This window comes from Carassius gibelio, chromosome A25 (assembly GCF_023724105.1).
Source record: "Carassius gibelio isolate Cgi1373 ecotype wild population from Czech Republic chromosome A25, carGib1.2-hapl.c, whole genome shotgun sequence".
In the NCBI taxonomy this organism is placed as follows: domain Eukaryota; kingdom Metazoa; phylum Chordata; class Actinopteri; order Cypriniformes; family Cyprinidae; genus Carassius; species Carassius gibelio.
In genome coordinates this window covers 272,561-293,907 of record NC_068395.1, presented here as the reverse complement: position 1 = coordinate 293,907, position 21,347 = coordinate 272,561, and the positions used below count along the sequence as shown (strand labels likewise).

Sequence of the window (21,347 nt, the reverse complement as noted above, 5' to 3'; positions counted from 1 at the left end):
GACTTATGATGATTATTATTGTTTTTTGTATTTATTTTAATATTCAGTTATTTTTGAAACACCATATTATACTTCAAAAAGTTGAAATAATTTGGTTTTAATAATAATGATATTAAACTATTTATCTTAAACCAATATTATTTATTATTTATTTTACACTACACTTTCAGGAAAAACTTTCAGTTTGTTGCTTGTTTGTTTTTTAAGATTAATATTTATATTTAAAGTTCAGTTAGTTATTCATCATATTAACTTCTCAGTAGACAAATGTAAAAAAGATCGTATTTTTAATGACAACAATTAGTATATTATTTATATTGCTTATTAAAATTTCACTTAAAAATATTTATTTTATTTGCTTTATACAAATCTTTACACATAAAAGTTAAAAAAAATCTGATATTTTTTTGAAAAGCATATTATATTTCAAGTAGACAAATTTAAGAACAATTACATTATTATATTATTTATATTACTCTCAATACATTTTCAATTACAATATTTTGTGCTTGTTTTTTTATATTAATACTGCTATTTATATTAATTTTAATTGTTATTTATTAAACATTGGTGTGTTTTTTGTCATTAAATTGTAAGCAGACAAATAAAAAAAGATATAATTTTTAGAAATAAAATAATCATCTTATTTATATTTCATATAATTTTATTATTTTTTAAAATGCTATTTTATTTGCTTTGTATCTTTTAGAATAATAGTTATATATATATATGGATTCTTCAGTTACGTCCTAATATCACATTGTTACAGCTGCTTTTTAAAAGCAATAAAGCAATAAGACGTTCAAGTGTGTTTCTTTGCAGCTTGTCTCACAACATCACTAATGCATGACCTCTCATGACTTTATGCTTCAATGTTAGTATTATTTGTGTGCATATTGACTGGATGTGAGTGACTCGTGTGTGTGTGTGTGTGTGTGTGTGTGTGGCACTCTCATCCAGAAAGCCGGTTACCTCAACATCAGGAAGTACGGCTCCCTTTATATCTGATGAATCACGTCTCGAGTTTAACATTGAACTCTCTGTGTCCTGCAGTAAGACGGGTCTGGTGATGACGGTGTGGGACCGCTTGTTCTTCTTCACGCTCGGGGGGAACCTGATGTGTCAGCTGCGGGATGGTCCTGGATATGGACAACTGTTCTGTCATGACCATCGAGTGTGAGGAGCGCCGCTACTGCTTCCAGATCACTTCACCCAACGGCAGAACGTATGACTGAATCTGTCAAACAAATATATATATATATATATAATGGTGAGAATGACCTAAATAAGCTGCATTTTGTGAATTAAAGGAATTGCTTCTCAAAATGAATGAATGATTAAACCCAGATGAATGAGGTCCTGATGTGTGTCTGCTGTGTTCTGATCATTATTCCTCTGTTCTCCTGACGTTCACACTGACATGTCCCTGCTCTTTCTCTCTCTGTTTTCAGCTCTCTGATTCTTCAAGCTGAGAGTAAGAAGGAATATGAAGAGGTATTCACACTCTTATATAAGGATGCTTTGCAGAATACACTCTTGATTATACACTGATTTATACTACATTATGCTGTACATTCTTTCAGCGCACTTCTTTAATTTTTCTCCACAGTGGATTTGCACCCTCAACAACATTTCCAGACAGAATTATCTAACCGACAAGCCTGAGGTATGTCTGTCTGTCTGTCTGTTTTATTTGTCTGTCAATTATCTACCCAGATTATAGCAATTACACCATGGTAACTTATATATTTATATATATGTTACAAATATATATATAAATATATATTTGTTATAAATATATAATAATCCAGTACATAATGTGAGCTCTGAGGGAATAACTTGGCAACATCCTAACAGCTGGAAGGTAAATGAATATGCAAATAATAATTTAGAATGAATTATTAATAACTTTTTAAATAAATTAAGGCTAAATGCATGTAAAAAATAATTAATGCAATAAATATTATTACGGTATTCTCTATTTATTTTGTCACACACACACACACACACACACACACACACACACACACACACACAATATATATATATATATATATATATATATATATATATATATATATATTTATTTAATTAGAGGCAAAAACAAATGTAACTTTAAAAAATTATAGTTTACTTTTTTATGTATTATTTATTTATTTTTGCATGTATCAGACACCTAATGTGAGCACTGAGTGAATCCATGTATCTGTCAGTTGAAGTGTGTGTGTGTGTCTTCAGGTTGCATCAGACGGCTCTGCAGGCTGTGACGCCCATCACCAGCTTTGAGAAGCGAGCTGAGGGTTCTCCTAAAACCGACCGGTACTAATATTTCATGATGATTAAACATTCATGCATTTCTGATTTGATATGAGGCAGCATACATTTCTGAATTTAGCTGACGCTTTTATCCAAAGCAACTTACAGTGCATTCAGGCTATACATGTATATATTTTTTATATTATCAGTATGTGTTCCCAGGGAATTGAACCCATGACCTTTTGCGCTGCCAATGCAATGCTCTACCACTGAGCCACAGGAACACTATAGTTTATTCAAAAGTTTTAATAGATCTTTCTGAGCCACTGTTTAAAATCCACTGTTTTTCTCCTCCATAGAGTGACACCAGGCGGTGTGTCCTCCAGAGAGCCTCAGAAACCCCTCGAGCCTGAGGATCTGATCGTCCCGGGAAGACCAATCCAGTTTGACATTTGTTTTCTGTCAGACGCACAAACCCCGTTGGTGAGGAGGAAGATGGAGGAAGATGATGATGATTCAGACACACACGGTGAGACGAGCCTGTTTCAACTCCACACAATGGGGAAGTAAATAAATCACTAGCAAAGAAAAGTACTGCTTTTTTATTTTACATAAGTACACACACACACAGTATATATATATATATATATATATATATATATATATATATATTATTAGATGATGTTTAATGATTGAATTATTTTATGTACTATACATTCGTATATATACAGAGGTGGGTAGAGTACCCAAAAACTTTACTCAAGTAAAAGTAAAAGTAATTCTAGAAATATTTACTCAAGTAAAAGTAAAAGTGCTAGTCTTGAATAGTTACTTGAGTAAGAGTAAAAGAGTATCGGATAAAAAATCTACTCAAGTAGTTAGTTACTAGTTACTTTGGGTCATATATACGGAGCCTATTTTTATTTAGATAAATAGATAAAATGTATGTAATGTATGTGTGTGTGTATAAATGTATATATTTCATCAGCCTTTACTGCAATTTATGTAATTTATTATAAAACCCTGTCTGTTTACTTAAGTAACAAATATAGGTGTCATGCCATAATATATTTTTAATATGACTGACTTTATATTAAATGTGAATTTAACATTGAAAGTTAATGTGATATAAATCTTGCTACTAATCTTTCATTGTTCAGAAAGAGAGCAAATAACATTTACATTATCAAAGATCATTTTCACTGAATGTCTAGATTTCAATCACTCTCAGAAACTCCCATTAAAATCACTGAAACTGCTGTTAACGCTGTGAAATCAAAATCTTAATTATAGATTCGTGTTGTTTCTGATGAGAGAATCCGCCAGAAAGAGGTATTCAGTCAGCGAGCGAGTGAAGGAAGCACCGGCATTTCAGCGATGACTCATCGGAACACCTCTGATTGGCCATTGCATTCAAAAGCTCAACAGAATCGTGTGTGATTGGTTAATGCGCAGCGCTGTAAAAACGCGTCTGTCTCTGGCTCAGCGCCAGCAAGCGATCACAGATCTGAATTTAGCAGCTGATATGACTTGTTGAACGTACTCGCACCGGTGTGATTGTATTAAAATTAATAAAATCTTAATCGGCTATTTTTTTGTCTTTTGGAAGCTGCATTCAACTTGACTCCTCTCTGTTATAGGCCACACACGTACAACAAACTAATGGCGCAGTGGTATCGTGTACTGTAATCGATTGTAGCCCAAGTTATTACCTGTTAAACAGTAGACAGCACACGCGGTGTTCATCTAATAAGGATCTCCATCGCAAGCAAATAATAGCCTTTGTAGATTTGCTTTCAATTCAGTGCAGTTCCATAGCCCCGTTTTCAGCGCTGCTGATGTTATTAAACGTTACAACTCTGAGTGAACCGCTTCAGACGCTCAGCTCGTGAGGCAGGGAGCTGAACGACTCATTCAAACTGATTCATGAACCAATTCACTCGTTTGCCAATTGGTTTGATCAAGCCTTTGAACAGAATTGACTCAAAAGAATGAATCATTCGCGAATGGGCATCGCTCATTGTCCAGAGAAAAAGTAGACGGCGTGTTTGGAATAAACTGAAGCATTTATAACATTTATTGCTTTAAGATAAAGTAACGAGAGGGGCGTCGGCCACAGTAACGAAGTAAAAGTACAGATTTTTCCCAAAAAATTTACTCAAGTAAGAGTATAAAGTACCCATCTTTAAATATACTCCGAAAAGTATTAGTTACCCCGAAAAATTACTCAAGTAAATGTAACTCGTTACTACCCACCTCTGTATATATCTATCTATCTATCTATATGTATGTAACGGAAACAGGTCAATTTAGCTCAAAGGGAATCATTTAAGATTTTAAAGGGAATTTGAACAGAATCACTGTTTCATGGCTTTTCACGGAGACGCGCCTGCGGTTCAGTGAACGAGCCGTTTAACATCAAATCTGCGCTGGATACTAATATCCAAACTATAGTGAAAACACTATCAATTAGCACAGTAACAAGATCGGCAGCTTAAGACATTAACTTGTAAGCACAAAACACAAGATACTTCTTTTCAATATGAATAAGGCTTTATTAGATAAATCTAAGACATATAAACTAATCTAACAGATAAACACACGCACACACACATTCACACAAGTTGCAGGAAGGTCAAAAGTTAGGAAAAGATGAGTTTAAGAGAATGTAAATATGGAATTCCAAGTTTACAGCAATACGTTAAATTGCATAGACATGAACAACCATCAGTCACGTAATTAGCGCTCGCATTGAGTTCCTCAATGGGGTTAAAATTATATGAGATACACCAGCACAACAAATATCTGGGAATACGTTGCCTTCGTTTGCTGTGAAAGGGACTCCCGTTGAAAGGGGTATCCCAGTGTCGCTGATTGGCTGGAAGTTCAGTTGGCTGAAGTGACGTCTTGGGAAGCCCGTGGTTGTTGGGCGTTGGCTGAAAGTGCAGAGTCGTGTGCGCTGGTCGAAGTTGAACGGGCATCCGAGGTCAGGCATCAGAGACTCGACATTACAAAACTTAACTCAGAACACGAAACTCTCAAACGGAAAAGGAAAGAAAAAGTTTGACGAGACTAGGTTGTGTTCCTTCTCATTGTGGCATAGTAGCAGCAGGCAGGCCGAAGCACGCTGGAACCGCACTCAAAAAAACAATGATGACTAACCGCATGGCTACAAGCTAGGTAGCAAAGCTACAAGCAGGCATGACTGATAGCACAAGCAAGGCTGGAACTAAAAGCAGAATTTCATGGGGTCCAAATACATACATACATACATACATACATACATACATACATACATACATACATACATACATACATACATACATACATACATACATACATACATACATACATACATACATACATACATACATACATACATACATACATACATACATACATACATACATACATACATACATACATACATACATACATACATACATACATACATACATACATACATACATACATACATACATACATACATACATACATACATACATACATACATACATACATACATACATACATACATACATACATACATACATACATACATACATACATACATACATACATACATACATACATACATACATACATACATACATACATACATACATACATACATACATACATACATACATACATACATACATACATACATACATACATACATACATACATACATACATACATACATACATACATACATACATACATACATACATACATACATACATACATACATACATACATACATACATACATACATACATACATACATACATACATACATACATACATACATACATACATACATACATACATACATACATACATACATACATACATACATACATACATACATACATACATACATACATACATACATACATACATACATACATACATACATACATACATACATACATACATACATACATACATACATACATACATACATACATACATACATACATACATACATACATACATACATACATACATACATACATACATACATACATACATACATACATACATACATACATACATACATACATACATACATACATACATACATACATACATACATACATACATACATACATACATACATACATACATACATACATACATACATACATACATACATACATACATACATACATACATACATACATACATACATACATACATACATACATACATACATACATACATACATACATACATACATACATACATACATACATACATACATACATACATACATACATACATACATACATACATACATACATACATACATACATACATACATACATACATACATACATACATACATACATACATACATACATACATACATACATACATACATACATACATACATACATACATACATACATACATACATACATACATACATACATACATACATACATACATACATACATACATACATACATACATACATACATACATACATACATACATACATACATACATACATACATACATACATACATACATACATACATACATACATACATACATACATACATACATACATACATACATACATACATACATACATACATACATACATACATACATACATACATACATACATACATACATACATACATACATACATACATACATACATACATACATACATACATACATACATACATACATACATACATACATACATACATACATACATACATACATACATACATACATACATACATACATACATACATACATACATACATACATACATACATACATACATACATACATACATACATACATACATACATACATACATACATACATACATACATACATACATACATACATACATACATACATACATACATACATACATACATACATACATACATACATACATACATACATACATACATACATACATACATACATACATACATACATACATACATACATACATACATACATACATACATACATACATACATACATACATACATACATACATACATACATACATACATACATACATACATACATACATACATACATACATACATACATACATACATACATACATACATACATACATACATACATACATACATACATACATACATACATACATACATACATACATACATACATACATACATACATACATACATACATACATACATACATACATACATACATACATACATACATACATACATACATACATACATACATACATACATACATACATACATACATACATACATACATACATACATACATACATACATACATACATACATACATACATACATACATACATACATACATACATACATACATACATACATACATACATACATACATACATACATACATACATACATACATACATACATACATACATACATACATACATACATACATACATACATACATACATACATACATACATACATACATACATACATACATACATACATACATACATACATACATACATACATACATACATACATACATACATACATACATACATACATACATACATACATACATACATACATACATACATACATACATACATACATACATACATACATACATACATACATACATACATACATACATACATACATACATACATACATACATACATACATACATACATACATACATACATACATACATACATACATACATACATACATACATACATACATACATACATACATACATACATACATACATACATACATACATACATACATACATACATACATACATACATACATACATACATACATACATACATACATACATACATACATACATACATACATACATACATACATACATACATACATACATACATACATACATACATACATACATACATACATACATACATACATACATACATACATACATACATACATACATACATACATACATACATACATACATACATACATACATACATACATACATACATACATACATACATACATACATACATACATACATACATACATACATACATACATACATACATACATACATACATACATACATACATACATACATACATACATACATACATACATACATACATACATACATACATACATACATACATACATACATACATACATACATACATACATACATACATACATACATACATACATACATACATACATACATACATACATACATACATACATACATACATACATACATACATACATACATACATACATACATACATACATACATACATACATACATACATACATACATACATACATACATACATACATACATACATACATACATACATACATACATACATACATACATACATACATACATACATACATACATACATACATACATACATACATACATACATACATACATACATACATACATACATACATACATACATACATACATACATACATACATACATACATACATACATACATACATACATACATACATACATACATACATACATACATACATACATACATACATACATACATACATACATACATACATACATACATACATACATACATACATACATACATACATACATACATACATACATACATACATACATACATACATACATACATACATACATACATACATACATACATACATACATACATACATACATACATACATACATACATACATACATACATACATACATACATACATACATACATACATACATACATACGAGAGCTTACCTCAGCGTTGCATTCCGTACAAATGGCTCGTTTCAGTGCAGCTTAAATCTGTGTACGCTGATGGGGAGCAGGTGTGACCGATCAGCCCATAATGAGGACCTACAGGTGTTCTACATTGGTTTCCACGACAACGCTAATTCCTCTGGGACTGCTCATCACACACAAACATATCTTTTGGATAACATTAATTGATTTGATAGGTCCTTATATATTTACATAAAATATCACGGTTAAAACACATACTGAACAAACATTAACAGGACATTTACCATGGTATTCTTTTAAAATACCACGAGGATATTAAATGTTTTAATGTGCATTTTATAATAGGTAATAAAAGTCTTTAAATCAACAAAAATATTAAATTAGTGTCATCTTATTACATGTATTAATATTCAAACATATCACTAGCCATACTATACTAAATAATACAAATATTATACATGTACAATTTTTAAGTTTTAAATGTTTAGAATACATTTTTAATATATTTATATTAAAAATTAAGAATAAATTAGTATAATAATATATAATATTATTTTATTTTCCCCTTGTGATTTTCATGACTTGAACGTCCACTCTTGGTCAGGACCCTGAAGCTCTGGCTCAGCTCCTGAAGTCGATGCCGGACCAGACGAGCTGGACTCAGAGGCCTGATCTGAAAACAACACACACAAACACACTCACTCCTCGCAGCTCCAGACAGACTACTGAAGGAAAAACAACCGGTGATCGAGTGAACACGCTCATTCGTTTACCACTTACCTAATTTTAGATGCTTCTGAGGAAGGATCAAGCCTTTTTTTGTAACCTTTCAGTTTGAACACATTAGACATGGTTTTACAAGTTCAAGGAATAAATCACCCAAAAATTAACCTTTCTACCGTTTCCTCAGCGAATGACAGATGCTCAGTCAAGAGTACTGCATGACTCTGTATATAGAGCTTGAGTGCTGTCCACAGTTCAACAGAGTAAATTACTGTTTCAGTTTCATTGTGTGGAAAAGTTGTTCATTTTTTGGGTGTACTGTCACTTTAAGGCAAGAGTCTTATTGATTCCGTTAGCAACGTGATTGTCATTTACACTTCATTAGAGTTTAAAATTGTTTCCTAATGTCAGATGTTTTAGCTTTTTAAAGGATAATTTATGCTGTTGATTATGATACTGGAAAGGTTTAGAAAACTCACACTTCGTTATCACCTCCATGAAACCTGAACATTTGCACTTTCTTTCTTCCTGTTGCCTCTGAAATGTTAAATGCTGATTTTCATAAGCATCAAGCTGCCATGACACTTTAATTGTGATGCTGTTTATAATTACGTCTTGCAAAGCCTGTGTGAAAACCAATTTGCATACTAGCAATGATTTAGGATGCAGTTTTAAAATATGCATTCATGAATGCTAATACTGCTTCAGAAAATACTTTTGTGGCGTTTTTGGTAAAATTTCAAATGTATGCACAAATGTTAAGGGATAGTTTTCCAAGAAATGAACATTTGCTGAAAATGTGTTCACCTTCAGGACATCCAAAATGTAGATGAGTTTGTTTCTTTATCAGAACGGATCTGCAGTCGTTTTAACTGTTGAAATCCAAGTTCCTGAAAGATGTTTACAAATCTCGTTTACTTTGTGACCATTTCTAACTTCCTTTATGAGTCCTGAGAACAAAATCTGAAAATTAAATAGTTTATTTTACACATCTCCTAGCCTGTGTGGAGAAAAGCGTCTGTGCACACATCACGACAGGAAACACTGCACCGCATCACTACAGAGCAAAACAGATTTGAGTTTGTCACTGCAAAACAGCTAAGAGCAATCGTAATCGATGGCTTTGGTTATAGACACACTGACACGACACTAAAGCAGCAGGTCAGAGGTCACTCAAGAGTCTTTGTAGTAGTTATTGAGGTTGATCCGCAACAGGAAGTCCTCCAGATGGGGCTGATAACCTTTATCCACCAGTTTGGTCACCACTGCAGAAAATACAAGCATAAATACAGTCATTCAACATTTATTTTTTAATGCTAATATATATATATATATTTTAATGATTTTCAAACTGTAAAACAGCCTCTTTATAAACATTATTTTGAACTACTATTAAAATATGACTGATCAAATTTACAGACTTGTTGCGTAGTGATGATGTTAAATTAAGTTGCTGTATACAAGAACTCTTGACTGACATTAATAAAAGAGTTCAAGAACAGATCAAATACTACAGAGGAGTAGGATATAGATCCTTTAGAGCCGTTTCATTACAGGTCTGAGCATCCTGATGCTACATTTGGCGTGCATGAATCTCTGAACAAGCTGCATTTGTGATGACTTTGTTGGCAACCATGCAGTATTTATTTAGCCAGGTTTTTCAAAGACCGCACCATCTGCTTAGTTTCACAGCGGCTCCTTTTATTGAGCATATGACAGCAGTAATAAAGAGAGAGTGTCATGTGGTTGGTGCTTTAATTCTCCACCAAAAAAGATGCCAATTGATTTTACAAGTCTGAATTATAAAGGAGATGCTCGATAGTGTGGATGGGCTGAACATGATAAATCTGTTGTAATGTTCTGCACAGATTGCCAGGCTTTTCAAGAAAAAGGGTATGAATTTACAGTTATAGACATGTATATTTTCCAGGAATTAATTGCAGATCATGCTAATAAATAAAATAAATGCTAATAAATTAGTTTTGACAGTTTCTTTTTTTTTTCATGGAACCGTAAAAGAAACCGATCCGTAAATATAAAACATATTTTTGATGTTAAGAAAAGTTCTGTTAAAATTTTTTTTAGTGTGTATGTGTTTATCTATGTATAAACGATATATATGAAGCGTATATTAACGCTATTAATTGCTGTTTACATTAGTTGTTGTTTACATAATATATGTTAACTGCCTATTTATTATGTGTATATAAATATACACATACAGTATATATTTAGAAATTATTTACATGTATATACATTTATATTCTTATATTTTATATTATATATTAAATATATAAAAAACATATTTTCTTAAATATATACATGCCTGTGTTTGTAATTATATATGCATTATATGTAATACATAATTTATGTGTGTATATTAATTACATGATGTATTATGTAAACAAAAACTTTTATTTTGGATGCGATTAATCATTTGACAGCTCTAATATGTGTGTGTGTGTGTGTGTGTGTGTGTGTGTAATATAAATATATATAAAATATAAATATCTTTTTTAATGTTACGAAAATGTTTCGATAAATATTTTAATAGAAATAAAAATATATATTTTAATACTTTTTCTTTTCTATAGAGCTTTCAAAGATTTTCCTTTGCTTTTTAAATCTACTTGGTACAACAACAACAAAAAAAGGAAAAATGTATAATATTATTATATTTATATGTATTATATGTATAAATATTGCTGTATATAGTTGATATCAGGTTGTGGTGACTGTATAGGCACACATCTGTCAGTATCTGGACGGGCAGGTGTGTGACGCTCTTATCTTATCGTTCAGTCACAGAACTCTGATCATTGGGGTCAGGAGCAGCTCACCTTTGAACAGGAAGCGGGAGTAGTATTTGAAGGTGTTGTAGGACTGCTGCATGGCAATGAAACTGGGATGCACCGGCTCCCCCTGCTGGAGCTCCCACGGCTGCGCGATCAGCTGGCCGCGAAACTTCAGGATCAGACTAAAGATGCTGTGGATGATGTTCATGACCGGGGCAGCTTTCTCCGTCAGCAAACCCCTGAGAGAGTAAAAAAAAACCCATCCCAGCTTCATCTCCTGCTGCAGATATCTGGAAACGAACAGTGAAAGTGTCATGAGTGTGTCCTCACCTGAAGATGGCTCTGTTGAGGTATTCGGCGTGTGTGCGGTGGATGGCGTCCAGGTCGTTGGCGCTGCTCAGTTTGTGTGTGAACTCGCTCCAGGACACCTGAAGGATCTGGTTAGCGATGTAGCCCTGGATCACCTTCACAAAGTGCTGCATCTCGTGTCTGTAGAGCTGCAGCTGATGAAACTGAGCGGAGCGACCGGCACCTTTCACCAGCGCTGAGACACACGAGGAGGACACGTCCATATAAAACGGTTCAAGAACCAGGGCAGTGTCATTTACAATTAAATTAAACCAGGCACAATTACAAAAATTTTAATTGTCATTTTTGAATTAAGGTATTTTCTTTTTTTTTGTGATTTATTTTTGATGTACAAGTTATTTTATATATAGTACTATTTTTCTATATTATTTTAAAGCTTCATAGATTTTTCCCCCCAAATATATAAATGTAATGTTAATAAAAATGTTAGTGAAAACATACTTAAACTCCACAATTCATTAAAATCTTCCCACCAACTTGGTTTCAAATGCAGTCTTCCCACTTGCTCATCGCAATGCATTCTGGTATTGTGTTACCCATGAAGGGCACCTTAAATTTTCTTTCAACTTTCCTAAACAAATTATATATATATATTTAATATTTATAACTCTGCTGCCTCCTGTTTGGAACAAGCCTTAAAGCCTATGTAGATCTGTATGAAACCATTATGACAGATTTAAAACCCTTTTTTATGTGTCTTGCCCTCCTTGTTCAAGGTGTCAATGGTCGTCTTTTGGACAACTGTCAAGTCAGCAGTCTTCCCCATGATTGTGTAGCCTACAGAACTAGACTGAGAGACCATTTAAAGACCTTTGCAGGTGTTTTGAGTTAATTACCTGATTAGAGTGTGACACCAGGTGTCTTCAATATTGAACCTTTTCACAATATTCTAATTTTCTGAGATACTGCATTTAGGATTATCCTTAGTTGTCAGTTATAATCATCAAAATTAAAAGAGTCTGTGTGTAATGAATGAATATAATACAAGTTTCACTTTTTGAATGGAATTAGTGAAATAAATAAACATTTTGATGATATTCTAATTATATGACCAGAACCTGTATTTTCATGACCAGCAAATGAGACTAAAGACTGAATTGGACAAAAAACGTACTTCTCTGTGCACAGAGTTTCATAGATTTACTGAGTGTGTAATGCGAGGCATCTCACCCGTCCTCTTGAGGTGAAACCAGACGTCTCGGAGGGACCACACCATGTGTTTGAGCTGCAGCAGGAAGGAGAAGAGTCTGTTGTATTTGTTCAGACAGCTGTCTGTGATGACGATATTCACCGGCCAGTCCACCTACAGACAGAACGAGAGAGAGATGACGAGAATATCACATCAGGATCTGAAGAAATGAACACAGTGGGCATCTCTTGACCTTGTAGCGGAGCTCCAGACAGTTCAGCGAGTCTGGTGCGTGAGGATGGAAGATCTCCGGGAGGTATCGCAGAGCGAACGTGAAGTGAGCCGCCAGCTCGCTGTCGCCGTGAACGCTGTACTGTAAGGCCTTGTTGAGAATGGAGTTCAACACCAGCGGGGTCAGCAGCTCACCGGGCGTCTGACCACTGCCCAGCTGAACACACAACACACGACCATAAGCATTGCAGTAGTATCTTTATACATACATCACATGACCTCATTATGCTGCAAAGTTAGTTCAGCAAGAGGCATCAGGTTATCTTTCTAATGTTTAATGTGTCATTTGTAATCAGGTTTTGTAGAAAAAACGTTCAGACCTTCTCAAAGAGCTGATCGCTGAGAGAGAGGGCAAACTCTCCATCCTCCATTAACAGAAAATGCCTGAGTGTCTCAAAGTGCTTCTCCACACCCAACTCCACGAAGAAATAATCCACCACGGCCTTGTTTACCATAGACACACTGAGAGAGAGAGAGACACAGAGAGAGAGAGAGAGAGAGAGACACAGAGAGAGAGAGAGAGAGAGATTCAAATGTATTTGTTCTTGTTTTTTTTATTTTTATTAAGGGATTTCTCTGTTGTTTACAGTTTACATTAGACCTGAGGCATTATGAACTGATTTCACAATTCAATTTGGATTTCGATTTGAATAAAAAAAAAAAAACATATTTCAGCTGCAATGTAAACAGCCCTGAGTACATTATGACCCAAATTATCAATGTAACTAATTTTTTTTAAACATTACATTTATTTTTTTATTTATTGGTCAATTATATCTATTTTTTTCATTTACATTTTTTTTATTTGATTTTTTTTTTTAATAATAATAATAATAAAAAAAAAAATATATATATATGATTTTTCCCCCCTTTTAATGAATACATTAATAACAGAGCTTAAAAAAATATATTAAATTAATACAATATATTTAAGTACAGATTTGAACATAGAAATATAGATATAAATATAGATATAAATAGTATATAAAAGTTTTAGTAAAAGTTTTAGTAATTTTTATAGTATTTTTATTTTTTTACTATTTTAAATGTCTATATAATATTTTTTTTACATTTGTATTTCAACTTTAGTACATTGTTAAACTAAATGAAAAAGAGAAATACTATCTTTGCAACTACCTGAAATAAGCTGTTTCAATATTTTAAGTTAACATTTATTTTAAGTAACAAAAATGGTTTTAATCTTAGTTTCACTTCAAGTTAAATACAATAACCCTGATTCAGACCAATAACTTGCCTCACAAATTCAAAGAACTGGCTCATAAAAATAATTTAACCAACTAGGACTCCTTCATCCCAAAGGTATAAATTAAAATATATAAAATAAAGTGTTTATTAAATTTAGTTGGATGCTTTATATGAAATGCTGAGATTTGAAAAGCAAATTTGCATAGTTCAAATACAGAATGTGGTAAATCAGAAAATAAATGTACATACTGTGTAATCAGTGGTGTTGTAACTGAGTGTTTCATGAGAACAGGAAGTGGCATCATCTCATTGAGCTGAACAGCAGAGATGTCAGTGGCCCTGTGCAGAGACGGATCTACAGGAAGACCGTTCGGACCCCGTGTCACCTGCAGCAGCAGCTCAGAGTCCGGAGCCGAAGCTAGAGCAGGAACGACAACACTAACCTCTCAGTTTCTGGCTAAGAAAGAAAGCTCTAGTGGTTCATGATGGAGGCAGACGGTCCAATACTCACTCATCAGGCCGTACGAGTCCTGGTACTGCTCCACTTGGTACTGTGAGGCCAGGCTGAGAAGATAACGATCCTCTGGACTCTCTTTAGGGGACAATCCCAGTCCCAGAGCCCAGGCAGACAGTCCCTGATCCAGGGAGAACAGCTCACTAGGGGGCGCTGCTTTACAACATTACAAACACAAACGATAGGAAACCATTAACCACAGTGGATTCACTTTGTGTTTGACCAACAGACATCAAAAGTAGGGATGTTCATTTTAACCACCTTTAAGAATTTTGACCGATTAGTAGAATCAGTTAAACAGTTTAAAAAGTTGTTTATTTTTTTATGTTCATTAATTTATCAAAAAAAAGTAAAAATATTTGCTGCATGGTTAAAATATGCTACACATACAAAATTTTTTTTATATAAGTCACCTATAATAAGTTGCATTTTATTATTTCATTCAGAAATATGCCTATTGCCGACTTCAAATGTTTTCAAACATTATAATAAACTTTAAACATAGGCTATTTAAGGTCGCATCACGTTACCTTTCATTAAACACTATTTTAAAAAAGAATAATAAAAAAATTAAGCCTTTAAGAAGTTATAGCAATATAAACGACAAGCCAAAATGAATACATTTAGGCTAAAACAATTTTTTTAATTTATTAAGTAAAAATATATTTCTAGTATAGGCCTATTTATTAGTTTTATTAATTTGTTACACACACACACACACATATATATATGTGATATGAAGACCATGTAAGTCCTTATGTTCTGTTTAATTTAATATTTATTTGATTTAATATATATTTCAATTCTAATTCAAAATAATCTTGTCGGTTCATGGGTTAATAATCGGTTAACGAGCATCGGTTAGGAAAAAATAACAGAAATTAACATCCCTAATCAAGTGACCTAATATATATATATATATATATATATATATAAATAAATAAACACACACAAACAATTTTTTTAAAGAGAGGTACTACAGGTTAATAGGCTAAAAATATACCTTCATGTTTTTTTGTCAATAACTTATAATTTTTAACATTTTCTATTGTTTTTTTTTATGTTTGCAAAGTTATTCTTAAATTCTAAAGGTTTTTAAAAGCAGTTGAAGATGCTAAATATTTATTCTGTAGCACCTGCTGTTAAGTATTTTTTTTTATTTGCAGCAGCAGTCTCACCCTGGATGTCATGGTTGGCTGGATTCTCTGCATCTTCTGATGTTCGGTCAGCATTGAATGGTGGTCTGCCACCGTATAAACTCCCTGGCACCACCCCGCCAACCATGCAGCCCATACCTAGAGCAGAGTCTGACGAATGCCCGTAGCCACCGCTGTAAAGAGAACTGGGTCGAGTGGTCCCACGAACCACACACCCGATACCCAAGGTGGACTGTGAGGAATGTCCATACGCACTGCCAGGTAATGGAGACGGTTGAGGATGTACGCCTGAGACAACACACCCGACTGTCAATGTGGAGTCAGATGCATGACCGAAAGAGCTGCCAGATTGAGGAGTGTATAATGGGGCAGCATCGGGCATCGCACAACCCACTTTAAGGGTGCTGTCAGAGGAATGACCATATTTGCTCCAACGTGGCTGAGAGGAGGCAACATCTGACATAAATCCACCCACCTTTATATGGGCGTCAGAGGCATGGCCATGAATATTAGCAGTGTGGATGGGATTAGTCACTTCTGAAACATGTTCACCAACCCTTATATGGGCGTCAGAGGCGTGGCCGTGAATATTAGCGGTGTGGATGGGATTGGTCACTTCTGAAACATGTTCACCAACCCTTATATGGGCGTCAGAGGCATGGCCATGAATATTAGCAGTGTGGACGGGATTGGTCACTTCTGAAACATGTTCACCCACCTTTATATGGGCGTCAGAGGCGTGGCCATGAATATTAGCGGTGTGAACGGGATTGGTCACTTCGGAAACATGTTCACCAACCCTTATATGGGCATCAGAGGCGTGGCCATGAATATTAGCGGTGTGAACAGGATTAGTCACTTCGGAAACATTTTCACCAACCCTTATATGGGCGTCAGAGGCGTGGCCATGAATATTAGCAGTGTGGATGGGATTAGTCATTTCGGAAACATGTTCACCAACCCTTATATGGGCGTCAGAGGCGTGGCCATGAATATTAGCAGTGTGGATGGGATTAGTCATTTCGGAAACATGTTCACCAACCCTTATATGGGCATCAGAGGTGTGGCCATGAATATTAGCGATGTGAACGGGATTGGTCACTTCGGAAACATGTTTACCAACCCTTATATGGGCGTCAGAGGCGTGGCCATGAATATTAGCGGTGTGAACGGGATTAGTCACTTCGGAAACATTTTCACCAACCCTTATATGGGCGTCAGAGGCGTGGCCATGAATATTAGCAGTGTGGATGGGATTAGTCATTTCGGAAACATGTTCACCAACCCTTATATGGGCGTCAGAGGCGTGGCCATGAATATTAGCAGTGTGGATGGGATTAGTCATTTCGGAAACATGTTCACCAACCCTTATATGGGCATCAGAGGTGTGGCCATGAATATTAGCGATGTGAACGGGATTGGTCACTTCGGAAACATGTTTACCAACCCTTATATGGGCGTCAGAGGCGTGGCCATGAATATTAGCAGTGTGGATGGGATTAGTCATTTCGGAAACATGTTCACCAACCCTTATATGGGCATCAGAGGTGTGGCCATGAATATTAGCGATGTGAACGGGATTGGTCACTTCGGAAACATGTTTACCAACCCTTATATGGGCGTCAGAGGCGTGGCCATGGATGTTAGGTGTCGAAAGAGGATTGGTCACCTCAGAAACATGTTCACCAACACCTATATGGGCATCAGATGCGTGACCATGGATGTTAGGTGTGGGAATAGGAGTGATAACCTTAGAAACATGTTCGCCAATCCTTATAAGGGCATCAGAGGCCTGGCCATGGATGTTAGGTGTGGGAAGAGGACTGGTTACCTCTGAAACATACTCCCCAGCCCTTATATGGGCATCAGAGGCGTGGCCATGGATGTTAGGTGTGGGAAGAGGAGTGGTTACCTCTGAAATATACTCGCCAACCCTTATATGGGCATCAGAGGTGTGGCCATGGATGTTAGGTGTGAAAAGAGGAGGGGTTACCTCTGAAACATACTCCCCAACCCTTATATGGGCATCAGAGGCGTGACCAGAGACATCAGACGAGGGTAAAGATGAGATCAGTGTTGGATCAGGATCACGGCTGTTATTTCTCATTTCAGAATCAGACTCTGACTCATGGAAGCCTCTGAGAAGATACACAGATTGTTCTTGCTCTGGCTGAGAACAGTGAGAGGGCTGGCTGACACTCTCACAGGACTTGGCTTCCTCTGTTGGCTCTTGGGCGGCTTGCTTTGGCTCTGAACCTGTGCTGGCCGCCGAAGGCTCTGTTCCTGTCTCATCTCCAGTCGGTTGTTTTTCTGTACACTGGCTATCGCTCTCTGCCTCACATGTTCGCTCCTGAGTGGTTTGTGCAGGGGTGTTTGACTCAGAGCGGATTGGGCCCTTGATCTGCCCTGAGGCAGACGAGCCTCCCAGCTGCACAGAGCTCTGTGAAGGGTGTCCATGAACACTAGCCTTCGGCTGACCTGCTGGCACCTCTGGAGTGAACTGACCCCGTAGGAAGCTGGATTTGGATGCCCGTGCATATATATTAGCAACAGGGACAGACTCCAGGGATTCTGAAACGTTTTCACCAATGCATATGTGGGAGGTCAATGGGTGTGGCTGCTCTGGGTGGGGTTTCTGAGGGGATTGCAGGAGGTTGGATCCAATGTTGTGGAGGGCCTGGGTCATGGCACCACTATCAGTGACGTACGGAGGCTTCGGGAGGAAGTCAGCTACGTCAATTTCCTCTGAATTATGAGCTTGAGTATCACCAATGGCAGGAGAGCAGGAGGGAGCAAATGATTCTGTGAGAGGATTCTGCTGCTCAGAGAGCTGAGGTAAAATGAAAACAATTAAAATAGAATTGGAGTAGGTTGAATTTATTATGTTATAGATGAGTATATTTAAAGAACAGCACACAGACCTCAGAGTGTAGTTGTGCGGATTGTAGCATTTGGGATATTTCTGGAGGGGGGCCCTCCTGACCTACAGGAAACTTCTCCAGAAGAGCCTGAACATAAATCATAGCACCTCAGAGATAAAGAGATCCCCTTATCCATCACTTCAAAATAGTAAAAATTAAAAATCAATAATACAATAGCAAAGAAAGATACTAAATGGGCACTAAAAATCTATAAAAAGCAAAAAATATAAATAAAAAAATAACATCTATAAATATAAATATAACAAAACAAAAAAATCTCTGAAGCATGATATCAGACCTGTACATTCTGTTGTTCTTGCTGCAGGAAGTTCACTCTGCGCTCGTCGAGTTTCATCCTCTGCACCTTCCACATGGCTTTGAGCTCTCGTCTCGCAGCAGCTTCTGATAACTGACTGTACTGAGTGATCAGATCCATCCTGAACACAGAAAATACAGCATTTAATAAATGGCTTTGATCTCTCTGGATATTTGAGTCCTTTTATAAAGTGTAACAGTGCAAAAAATCCTATTCATTCTCTTCACAGTGAAACAGATTTTTATTTATAATATGAACTTTTCAAGACAGACCTACCATGAGATCTGAGGGCGATACAACAGAATATGAAGCTAAAACTCAGTGCAATTTCCACGACATAAAAAAAAGTCTTTATTTGCCAAATTTTAGGTGTAATACCAACAATTTTAAAGTGAGATATGCAATCAAGTTGTTTATTTGCAGTGTGCTCTAGGATGAGCAGTTCATTTACTTACTTACTACAATCTTGTACCTTTGTCTTTTTTTAAATACTTCATTGGTTTAAATACAATATTTTAATGTTAAGATTCATCTTAGAACTGCTTGTTTTGGTTCACGGCTCAGAATGCTTTACTGAATAAATTGCTCAAATGCATGAACGGGAAATAAACTTCCTGTGGGCGTTCACTGCTGCACTGCCCTACAGCCTCAGCTTCAATCACTCTTTTTTCTGATGGTTAGTGTATGCCGCCCACCGTGCCCGGCGCTCCAGCTGCTCCTCGAGGGCCTGCAGCCTCTGCTCTCGGTCTCTGAGCTCTCGAGCGTAGCTGAAATCGTCTTCCTGCTGCTTCCGTCTCACAGTACTACGCCACTGAAACCACATCCACACAAGTTAGAGCCGCTGAAGATGGTTTTCCTGAAGGGTTATTAATATGCTCCTCACCTCCTGGT

The 21,347-nt window shown here is 35.3% G+C and overlaps 2 protein-coding genes across 18 annotated transcripts; one reads left to right on the top strand and one right to left on the bottom strand.

Annotated features, from left to right (window-relative positions):
• Window positions 1-1,057: 1,057 nt before the first annotated feature.
• Window positions 1,058-12,650, top strand: LOC127947328 (DCC-interacting protein 13-beta-like). 4 transcript variants are annotated; one of them, XR_008151272.1, is made up of 6 exons: window positions 1,058-1,225; window positions 1,452-1,494; window positions 1,610-1,666; window positions 2,239-2,319; window positions 2,616-2,785; window positions 9,640-11,737. XR_008151272.1 is itself a non-coding variant. In XM_052544369.1 (5 exons), exons 1-4 carry the CDS (start codon window positions 1,134-1,136, stop codon window positions 2,284-2,286), a joined length of 240 nt encoding a protein of 79 aa, XP_052400329.1. In that variant the 5' UTR covers window positions 1,058-1,133; the 3' UTR covers window positions 2,287-2,785; window positions 9,640-11,737. The 4 variants fall into 4 exon arrangements, 2 of the variants coding, with proteins under 2 accessions (XP_052400329.1, XP_052400330.1); XR_008151273.1 differs by lacking the exon at window positions 9,640-11,737 and adding an exon at window positions 12,561-12,650 and having other exon boundaries at window positions 2,239-2,785; XM_052544369.1 differs by having other exon boundaries at window positions 2,239-2,785.
• Window positions 10,723-21,295, bottom strand: LOC127947327 (gamma-tubulin complex component 6-like). Of its 14 annotated transcripts, none has more exons than XM_052544357.1 (13): window positions 21,152-21,295; window positions 20,439-20,577; window positions 20,141-20,227; window positions 17,938-20,049; window positions 17,241-17,694; window positions 16,060-16,218; window positions 15,798-15,966; window positions 14,663-14,804; window positions 14,305-14,499; window positions 14,093-14,225; window positions 12,884-13,097; window positions 12,599-12,792; window positions 10,723-11,023 (listed from the first exon to the last, which is right to left on the bottom strand). In XM_052544357.1, exons 1-13 carry the CDS (start codon window positions 21,277-21,279, stop codon window positions 10,932-10,934), a joined length of 4,218 nt encoding a protein of 1,405 aa, XP_052400317.1. In that variant the 5' UTR covers window positions 21,280-21,295; the 3' UTR covers window positions 10,723-10,931. The 14 variants fall into 14 exon arrangements, with proteins under 14 accessions (XP_052400317.1, XP_052400316.1, XP_052400320.1 ...); XM_052544356.1 differs by having other exon boundaries at window positions 17,241-17,937; window positions 18,100-20,049; XM_052544360.1 differs by having other exon boundaries at window positions 18,100-20,049.
• Between the last annotated feature and the right edge of the window lie 52 nt (window positions 21,296-21,347).